Genomic DNA, 10,374 nt, shown 5'->3' with positions numbered 1-10,374 from the left:
AACAGGACCTGATGCCAGGGGCTTACGTGGAGAGCAAATGTTTTGAGAATGATAAGGGCAATGAATGTACAAATGTGCTTTACACAATTGATTTATGTATGGATTGTGATAAGAGTTGTATGAGCCCCTAATAAAATGATTTTTTTTTATTTAGAATATGCCATGTAGAAGCATTTTTGTTTTCTACATGCAAACTTCACCTTATCTGAGAACTCTTTATTCCTTTTTAGAAACACAAATATCACCTTTCCACGAGAAACTATGTGACTTGTCAAAATAGTTAGTTGCCTTTGTGTTGACTTGCCTCATGGTGCTCCCATGAGCACAAAGCAAAACTGTGCTCCAAGGAGTTTCCTGTGACTCTGATCTCTTGGAAGTAGATTGGCAGGTTTTTTTTTCTCCTGTGGTGCCTCTGGTTGTGTTCAGAATATAGTTCAGTGCTTACCTCTTTGTGCCACCCAGGGACTCCTGGAAGCTGGAAAATCGCTGAGAGACGCAGATTGTGACATTTTCCCACTTCATACCTGTTTGATTAGATATCTCTTTCTCTGGGCATAAAATACAATCAAAGCAGCAAGTAGCCTTCCCTTCCTGAGAGATTTTCATGAATCCCGGGCCACAGCTCTTGCTACACACAGAGTGGGGAGTCTGTAAGAAGGGAATCAGTGATAATAGATCAGTAGTGCTGTGTTAATGAATCAGCATGTTTTAGAATGTAATCCTATTGAAAAGCTGGTTTTGTTATTGTTGAGTGATTCTGACTCCCGAGGGCTTTAGTGATCCTCACTCATAATAACCCTGTAAGACACAGTAGGACAGTCCCATAGGTATTTCAAGACTGTAATCTTTAAGGAAGCAGATTCATAGACTTTCCTCTGTTGGAGCCATTGTAGGTCCCAACCACCAACCTCTCAGCAGCCAAGAACTACTGCGTGACTAGGGTTTAAATATATATAAACACACACATGTTTGTGTATTCTTATAGAACAGTTCTATAGGGATTCCAAACTGTAATCTCCAAGGATGCAGATTCTGTCTATCTATCTATCTATCTATCTATCTATCTATCTATCTATCTATCTATCTATCTATTTATCATCTATCTATCTATCTATCTATATCTGTATACTCCCCAAGTTGATTCTGACCAATGGCAATCCAAGCCACTAAAACCTAACATACTCTATGAGACCAAAGGAGAAAGCTTGGTCACTTGCTTGTGTAAACATTGCAGGCAATAAAACCCTATGGAGAAATTCTACTTTATAATGTCTGAATTGACTTAATTAAAAGGATTCTTTAATATCCATTGGACAGTAGACAGGGAAATTAGAATGTATTAATGAGCACAGGTTTTGTAATCACTTAAGTAGTTACATACTTATTTTCATATCTTGTCTATGCTTTGGGATAGAGATGAAGAATTCATCCAACCTCAGTGAATCCTAAAGCCCATTCTATCAGCTCCTCCTGGATCATCAAACCTTGACCACGTAGACCCTGGGGTGTGAACTCTCCCACTTTCATGTGAAGGCCCAGACCACCAGGAAAATTCAAGTAGTTCAGAATGTTGTATTGTGACACACAGTTTCTGTTCTCATCCAGTGAGACATGGTCTCCAGCACTGTTTTCCAGTTGTACTTTTCTAAGGAATGGGTGGAGCTGAAGGAGAGACATTGAAAAATGAGATGAACATGGATGTAGTCAAGTGGGGACAGGAAGAGATGTGTAGTTGCCAAGAAGTTATACAGACTTTTATTCTCTTCATCTTCCTCCCCCCTGTCTTAACAGGTACCATTTCAAGAAGCTTACTGCTCTGCATGTTCAGGGAAAGAGATACTGTATACTTCTCCAGATAAAGCCAAACTCAAACTCATAGCTATCAAGCAGTTCTCACCACAACCTTCTGTTACAAAATCGAGCAGCTCCATAGAGTTTTCTTAACTATAATTATCAGATTTTATTTCATGGGGAAGCTAGGTAAATTTTAACCACTAGCATTTAAGTGAATGGTGTTGGACAAATCAAATAATGAGTACTACCTGTGCCCCAGAGATAATTCCTTTAAACCTTTCTTGAAAAATCCCATTTATGGGAACTGTATTAGGGATGGTAAAAAACTTGAACCTCAACTATTGATTTTATTTAGGGCTTCTGAATACTTTCATCAAATGCAAGAAGATACAATGAAATGTGCCTTGTCAAAAATTAGTGGATGATAGATACATGACTTTGTTTCTGGACTTTCAATGACATTCCATTAATCTATGTATTCATACCACCCCACCAAAAATAGAAAATAAATGAAAACACTGACATGAAGTCGAATCACAGTAAGTCTCAGAAAACTCGGTGCCATCGAGTTGCATCTGGCTCATAATTGCCCTATAGCATAAAATAGAATTAGCCATATGGATTTTCAAGACTGCAACTGTTTACAGAAGTAGAAAATCTCATCTTTTTGCCTCAGAGAAGCTGGTGGCTCTCAACTTACCTTGTAGTTAGCAGTCCAATGCATATCCCACTGTGCCTTAGGGTTTCTATTCAGATTCATAGCAAACCTCTGTAGTGTTCCCAAGGTTTTAAGCCTGATAAGAGCACATAGCCTTGTATTTCTTCTGTGGAGTTGTGGCGGGTTTGAACCACCAATGTTTTAATTGCTGTAGCTTTTTAGTATATTTTGAAACTAATAAGTCTGAGTTGGACCTTAGTCTTCAAGACTACTTTAGAGATGCAAGAAATAATCATAACTTTATCATTGTATATAATAACTCTCGGATGCTAACAGGCCATAAAAGTAAATCAAATGCAAAGGGAGATTTTACCTGCCAGGGGAGATGCATAGGCTGTCCAGCTTCTGTCAGGTACCCTGTTTCTTCTTCCTTAAAAATCATTTCATGGAGGGCTTGGGCTATGAGGTGCACAGCATTATAGAGGTAGTTTCTGGCTCTTAGCATAGTCATGTCTATTTTTTCCACAGGCATTGATTCCAAAGAGGCATTGGTTGGGCACTCATGAATTTCCCCACATACAGTTCCTGCTAGTGAGCAATTGAAGACTCTGAGCCAGTATTTGGTAAAGAAAAAGTCTTCTGGGTACTTGGAAGGATTCACTGTTCTGAAAAAGTGTTTGAAACCAGGTATCTCAGAGGTCTGGTGTGCAAAGGAAAGAGTCCCATGGAAAGTATCTAATAAATCTGAAGCTAGTAACAAAGAATCATCCCACCGGGGTGTAATAATCCATACTTTGTCAGTTATTAGTTTATAGGCTCCAAAATAGCTCATAATTTGTAATGTACTGCTGTCACCATAAATGATGAATACATTTGCAGATGAGTGCATGACTTTGTTCAGGAAGGTCAAATCTCTTGGTTTGTATATTCTCTTGGTCACAGTAATCTTTTCCATAAGTGACACACAGACACCTTTGATGGTCATCTTTCTTCTAAGGTCCCAAAGGAACTGCTCACCTTTTGTGTCATCTGACACTAAGATGCTGACCCAGGTCCATCCAAAATGGATCAATAAAGAGACTATGCCTGCGGCCAAACAAGTGTCCTTGGGAGCCATCTGATAGAGAGAGGAAAACTGGTCCTTATTTTTCAATGAAGGATCAAAAGTGCCATAGGATATCTGAATCAAAAGAGAGAGATGTTCCATATGGGTTCTCAGAAGCAAAGTTAAGAAGAGAATTGCAGCAAAGCATGATGCTAACTAATGGTGACTATGTGCAGGGAAGAGCTGTCATCCCTTAAGTTTTCATGACCGTGGCCCTTTGGAAGCAGATTGCCAGAGACTCCATATTATCAAGTGTTGTTGTGAGCAGTGGAGATGACCCTGACTCACAGTGACTTACTAGGAAAGAACAGGTCTGGCCTACAGGTGTTCTGGGCTGGCTATTTATGGCAGCAGATCACCGGACCTTTCAGTTAACAGCTGACCACTTAACAATTGCACTCGCAGGGTTCTTTGGCCAACCTTATATTACAAAGCAACGTTGTAGGTGTGAAGCAATACTCAGAGCCAGATTTATTGGGTTCAAATTCTGGCTCTGCTGTGTGTATTATCTTGGGAAGCGGAATGACCCTGGGAAAGTTAAATGACCTCTCTGCATCGTAGTTTGCACATTTCTAAAATCTGCCCTTATAATGGTATCTTGTCATTAGGACTACGTGTGCTACCATTTTTAATGAATTTTAAATTTTACTTTATTTTATTGGGGACTCTTACAGTTCTTATCACAATCCATACAAATATCCATTGTGTCAAACACATCTGTTCATCTTTTTCAAAACATTTTCTTTCTACTTGAGCCTCTGGCATCATCTCCTCGGGTTTTCTCCTCCCTCCCCCATGTCCGCTTGATACTTTATAAATTCTCCTTTTTTTTTAATGTCTTACACTGACCAATGTCTCGTTTCACCCACTTTTCTGCTGTCTGTCCCACAAATAATTTTAAGGTCTGTTATGGATAAAATTATGTTCCCTTAAAATATGTGTTGTAGTCTTGACCCCTAGTCTGTGGACTGAATCCATTTCAGGAATCAGATTGTCTTTGTTATGTTAATGAGCCTATCTTTGCAGGCTTTGTCCTGAACCTGATCAATTCTGAATGCTGCAAATACTAGCATAGACACAGACCAGTAAACACACATGTGAAGATGGTTAAGGAATCAAGGAATAGAAGCCGAAAGGAGACAAGAATCCTCCCACGCCCACCCCAGAGTTGACAAAGGCTGCCTTTCCCTAGAGTCAGTACCTTGAACTCAGACTTCAAGCCTTTATTGTAAGAAAAAAACTATTCTTCAAAGTCATCTCTATGTAGTATGTATTACAACAGCACTAGAGAATGAAGACAATGCTTTTGATCATCACATTTAGATATAATTACTTTAAATAGAAGATAAAGTAAATATGAGGGCATTTCAAAAGCTTCATGTGAAAAGAACCCTTAATTAAAAGATCATGGAATTCTTCCACGAGCTTTCTCACACCAGTTTAGCTTGTTTCTATCCTTCAGGAGGATTTGAGTGAGGATTTCTAGAAGTTGCTTTGACATAGGTCCAGAAGCAACAGCAATTCCCGGTTGGTTTGTCCCTGCCCCAGTTTTCCACCCCAAGTAATGAATCCAACACATTCTGGAGAAATCTGAAGTAGCTGGGCCCCTCTTTTCTTCCACAAAAGTGACAGAAGAACTGGGCTGAGGAAGAACAGCCCCGCTCACCTGGTGCCCTTACCTGTGGCATCCTGTAGAGCTCTAGCAGTGCTCCAGCCTGCACCAAAAACTCTGAGGTGATTCCTGCAGTGACAGCCATGTTCTTCGTATATCTCTGGCAGGTGTAATTAGGGATGGAGGGCTCCCTTCCTGAGAGCCACCCCAATGCACTCTCCAGAGTTCTGACATCACTGGGATAGGCATTATAATGCTGAAAACCCAGGGACATGTTCGGGAGCACATGGGGACTCCTGTTAATCTCATCAATGGCAAAAAGAAAAATCAGAACATAACCATAGTTTTTGAAGATCAACCTGTGTAAGGTCAAGAAAGAAATAACTTTTAGAAACAAAAGTGACATTGTACATTTCAACTTCAATCCAGGCTTCCATGTATTGTGGTCCACAGATGCTGTGCTTTTTTCTAAAGTAAAGGTTTGTAGCAACCCTCCATTGAGCAGGTTCATTAGTAAGATTTTTTTCAATATCATGTATTCACTTTGTGTCTCTGCGCCACATTTTGGTAATTCTTACAATATTCCAACCTTATCTTAGTGGTAGTGCACAATGCAGTAGACTTTATAACCTTTATATACACTGGGAAGCAGAATAATCAGTGTGATTTGCTTTACTGAAGTGTTTGTTCTGTAACAAAACATGCAATGAGATGGCTATCCCAAACCAAGAGGCTATAATGAGGCATTTTGACTCAGACAACTCATTCAGTGCAGATTCAATTATTGCTTTCCTTAATCGTTTTGGGATTAGTAGTTTAAGCATCAGCAGGCCTAGACCTGAAATTCAGACTGGGAAGAGGGTAGAAGATTTCTTAATGTGAGTTAATGTTAAGAACATGTGAGTTCACTAGGAAAATCGATTGTTAATAGGTCCTTAAAAGGAATTATCTCATTAAGATATGTGGTTACCTGTTGAACACTGGTTCATAGAGTGGTCCCCAACCTAAAGTGGATTAGGACCATGGAAAGTTAAGGATTAGCTGAAGCAAATGTTTGTGAAGCTAGGCAGGGCAGGAAATCAAACAGGGAAAGCTTGGAGGAAAAACAGTATAAGTATAGAGTGGTATTAGAACTCCTTTTGGTGAAAATATATGCCATCATACAACATTTCAACAAATTCTACATGGACAGCTCTGTGACATCACTTCCACTTTTCCACTTGTGCAAACATTCCCTCCTTCTTTCTTCAGATTGTTCCAACACCATTGAATTAACACCACTGCTGCCTAAATATGTATTAACTAAGCTTTCAAGTCAGCATTGTCAATCTGATTTCATATAGGTAGTTCTTTGAAAGCACCTTTAAAAGTGCCATCAGATATCTGGATATAGGATCTCATTGCACAATGCTCAAAGCAAACATACTTTCCATATCAAGGTAAGCCTTTGTTTTCTTTTCTTCTTTAACCAAGACTGAGAGGACACCTTTAGTTTAAGGTTTAAAGTCAAAAACGATGGCAGGGCAGTCATTTGAGGGGTTTATCTACCCTCCATGGCTCCAGAATGTATTCTTAATATGCAATTTAAAATATACATTTCTGAAACAGTCTGTTTGGCCATCTTGAGACCGAAGCAGGGAAATTACATAAGAAGACATAGTCATACAATCGTAGTCGATGCTGGTGACCCAATAAGCAAGATAACAGTTGACATTTTTTTCAGCTCTGCTTCTACACTTAGGTGGCATTGTCTCCCTCCTAAACGCACACCACTTTCCTACAAAGATAAGGCCTCTTTTCAAGTTTAAAATCGATTACAGGAACTCACTACCCAATAAACAAAGAAGCACTAGCGTACTTGAAACAAAAGCTTTAGGCTCTAACCAATGTTGGAGGTTTGATCAAAACCAGCAGAGCCATGGCAGAAAAACCCAAAGATCTGCTTAGCTGAAAGGAGAGCCACACCCTCCCTGCACCCCACATCGGGAGCCAGTTCTGTTCTGTAACACACAGAGCCACAAGGAGTCAGAATTGTTTCTATAACAAGTGTGGGGTTTGGACAGGGGGGTTGTACTTTTGCACTCAGAAGAAAAATATGCCAGAAAGGAAACAGAGATAAAGGTACAACAATAGTAGTTTAAGCAAAAAAAAAAAAATCACTATTGTTGAAGTGGAGGGTTAATGAAAATGACAAAACCCTCCATGAGACAGGTGGGACAATGCATGCAACAATGGGCACAAAACTACCAAAACCATGAAGGTGGTGCAGGTCCGAGCGGTGCTTCATTCTGCTGCACATAAGGTCACTATGAGTCAGAGAAGACTCAAGAGCACCCAACAAACAAGGAAAAGAAATGGTTTTCTGAGTGATAGGTTGAGGGAGAGTCTCTATGTCATTTCTATGTTCACCTTTCAGAGAGAGAGAGAGACTTACTCAGCAAATGTCATATCTTGTCTTGGACTGGACACGAAAAATTTCCACAGTGCCTCTGAGTCATGTTTCAATGTGTAGAGGGGGAGAAAGATCCCAATTACCAGATCCCCTTCCCTGTAGACACTGGATTGCATGCGATAGAAGCATTCAAGGCTGTTCATGGTGGGTCTGGGAGGTGGAAGCTGCCAGAACACAAACTGAAAGAGCAGAGAGAGCATCCCAGCTTCGACTCACCAGCCTGAGGCAGAGCCCTGAATTCCGGGTGAATGGAGGGAAGACTCGAAGACTGGACAAGTCAGCCTTCTGCAGGGAAAAGCAGCGTCTGTGCCGGGCAAAGATGGGACTCTGCCCCTCAGCCTCTGGAACAAGACAGAGCGGGGCTCAGCGGCAGGGCCGTGCTGGAAGCAAGGAGGAGCTCCAGTTACTTATTGTCTGCCTTCAAACCACTGTGGATCACAGGGGCTCAGGTTGCTCTTTCTATGCAGCCCTTCTGGTCATTTCTGTGGGTAAACCCCCCTGTGGGACCCTTCTTGCCCTGGGGCTCCACACCTGAGATATGACCACTAGGTAAAAACAGTGGTGAAAAACAAGGGCACAGCAGTTCCGCTTAATTAGTCCAGCGTGCCACCTTGAGCACTATGCTCTTTGAAGAATCTCTATGGAATCAAACTAACAACAAAAACTCTTGAGGATTTTGTGATAGGAAACTTGGGGACAGTGAGTTCTTGTTGAATGGAGGAGAATCTTAATGGGAAGTGGGTTAGAATGGTAGCATGACTTCAGGAATATCATCCATCAGGGTACTGGCTTGTATGGGGAGAAGCTGCTGGATTAATGTGTGTTTGTGGTGTCTGTTCTCAACAACAACAAATAAAATCACTAAAAAAAAAAGACATATTTAGGCAGCTTCTTCCATCCTGCCTCCAGGGCAGTGGTTCTAAACCTTCCTAATGCCGTGATCCTTTAATACAGTTCCTTATGTTGTGGTGACTCGCAACCATAAAATTATTTTCATTTCTACTTCATGACTGTAATTTTGCTACTGTTATGAATCGTAATGTAAATATCTGATATGCAGGATGTATTTTCATTGTTACAAATTGAACATAAAGCATAGTGATGAATAACAAAAACAATGTCATTATATATTGTGAAATATTTATTTCTAATTACAAATCAATGAAATTTTGTCTTGAAGCATGGTGTAGCATGGGTCACAGTCTTCACACAGGGTACTCTATGTGGGTGTATCTGCATATGGGCGGACCCACCTGGAGACGGATAGAGGAGCTGTGTCTCCATTCCTAAGACCATCGGAAATATGTGTTTTCCAATGGCCTTAGGCAATCCCTGTGAAGGGGTCGTTAGACCTTCAAAGAGGTCACAACCCACAGGTTGAGAATCACTGCTCCAGGGAATTATGTGAGCAAGTTTCTGGGAACTAATTCAGACTAGTTCTGTGTTCTTCCACCTTGAGTGAACCAGCGTTTCTTGCAATGATGAACTGAGGGCTGTGGCATCAGAAGAGCCTGTGTGACAGTCAGTAAAAGATCCCCTAATGGGATTGTATTCACCATCAAAAAGGATATTTCAAAATATACCTAGAAGTACAATACCATCTGTCATAGGATAATATCCATCTGCATACAAGGAAATCTGGTCACTATTATTCACATGTATGCACCAAACACTAAAGCTAGTAATATAGAAATTAAAGAGCTGTGGGATGACATCAAGTACATAGTACATGAAGAAAACAAAGGGCAATTAAAAACCCAGAAAGATAATTTTCAATGTTCAAACCCTAATACTTGGTTTTATAAAATTTATTGGCAAATGTTGGGAATTGAAATTATTGTAAGGTTGTTGTTTTTTCTCTCATAACCTGTCTCCTAATGTGATTAAGAAGCCTCACTGTCCAGCTCCAAGGGCATCAAAAGATAATTGACACATCTGTCATGAAAGCAACAATGCTACCACCTGATTTAAATAATAAAGAAGGGGGAGATGTAAGGTAACATTGTCCTGTTTCCCCTGGCAGGATTACTGGAGTGCAAACCCTATGAGTAAACCTTGAGTGTGTAACTGTTTGCAAGTTCCAGGAATATGGCACAAACAATGAGTGATAAGGAGATTCCTTGCAGGAGACAAAAAGAACTCCATCAGGTGACAATGTGCTCCTGTACAAGAATGTTTGTTAGTCCTATGAGAATATTTATTAATTATGAATCATGACAACATGATTGTGCTTGAGGTCATTATGCCCTGGTATTGCCCCTGCCTTTAAACTTTTGTAAACTTTCTTCTTTGGTGTGCAATTAAAACAGATGCATGTTGGGCTTGATCTGATTTTCAACATTTCTCTCTCTCTGGTGTGTTTTTTCTTTCATATTGTGGCTTAGCTCAGATGTATTTTGTCATTGGGGGTAACCCTGTTGAATTTTGGGTTATATGTATTTCGGTATATGACACCCAGAATTGATTTAAATTATAGACAGCAAGTAGAATCAATGTTCCTGTAGTGAGAGGTGGAAAGAGGTTCCAGTGGGTGAGAGAGGGAAAGGAGGAGCTGATATCAAGGAGTTCAAGAAGGAAGAGAAGCAGATTGTGTTGGCAATTGTACAATATTGCTCAGTGTGATTGAACTATGGAATGATATGATATCTAGACTAGTTCCCAATAAAATGGTTTAGGAAAAAAGTAATAAAATAAATAATACAAAAAGTACATACATGAACATGGCTGTGTTCCAATTAAATTTTTTTGTGGAT

At 40.1% G+C, this 10,374-nt stretch overlaps 1 protein-coding gene across 1 annotated transcript in view; it reads right to left on the bottom strand.

The window, feature by feature from the left end:
* LOC101661491 (vomeronasal type-2 receptor 116-like) overlaps window positions 1–10,374 on the bottom strand; it is a 23,079-nt gene that overhangs the window by 2,606 nt on the left and 10,099 nt on the right. Inside the window, exons 3-6 of the mRNA XM_045300074.1 lie at window positions 5,232–5,528; window positions 2,826–3,651; window positions 1,435–1,662; window positions 525–648 (exon numbers count right to left, since the gene is read on the bottom strand). Coding sequence (XP_045156009.1) covers window positions 525–648; window positions 1,435–1,662; window positions 2,826–3,651; window positions 5,232–5,528 — 1,475 coding nt within the window. The remainder of the gene's footprint in view (window positions 1–524; window positions 649–1,434; window positions 1,663–2,825; window positions 3,652–5,231; window positions 5,529–10,374) is intronic.

This window comes from Echinops telfairi, unplaced genomic scaffold, assembly GCF_000313985.2.
Source record: "Echinops telfairi isolate 266 unplaced genomic scaffold, ASM31398v2 ScPeMD7_7459;HRSCAF=8497, whole genome shotgun sequence".
In the NCBI taxonomy this organism is placed as follows: domain Eukaryota; kingdom Metazoa; phylum Chordata; class Mammalia; order Afrosoricida; family Tenrecidae; genus Echinops; species Echinops telfairi.
This window is presented reverse-complemented; position numbering and strand designations above follow the sequence as displayed.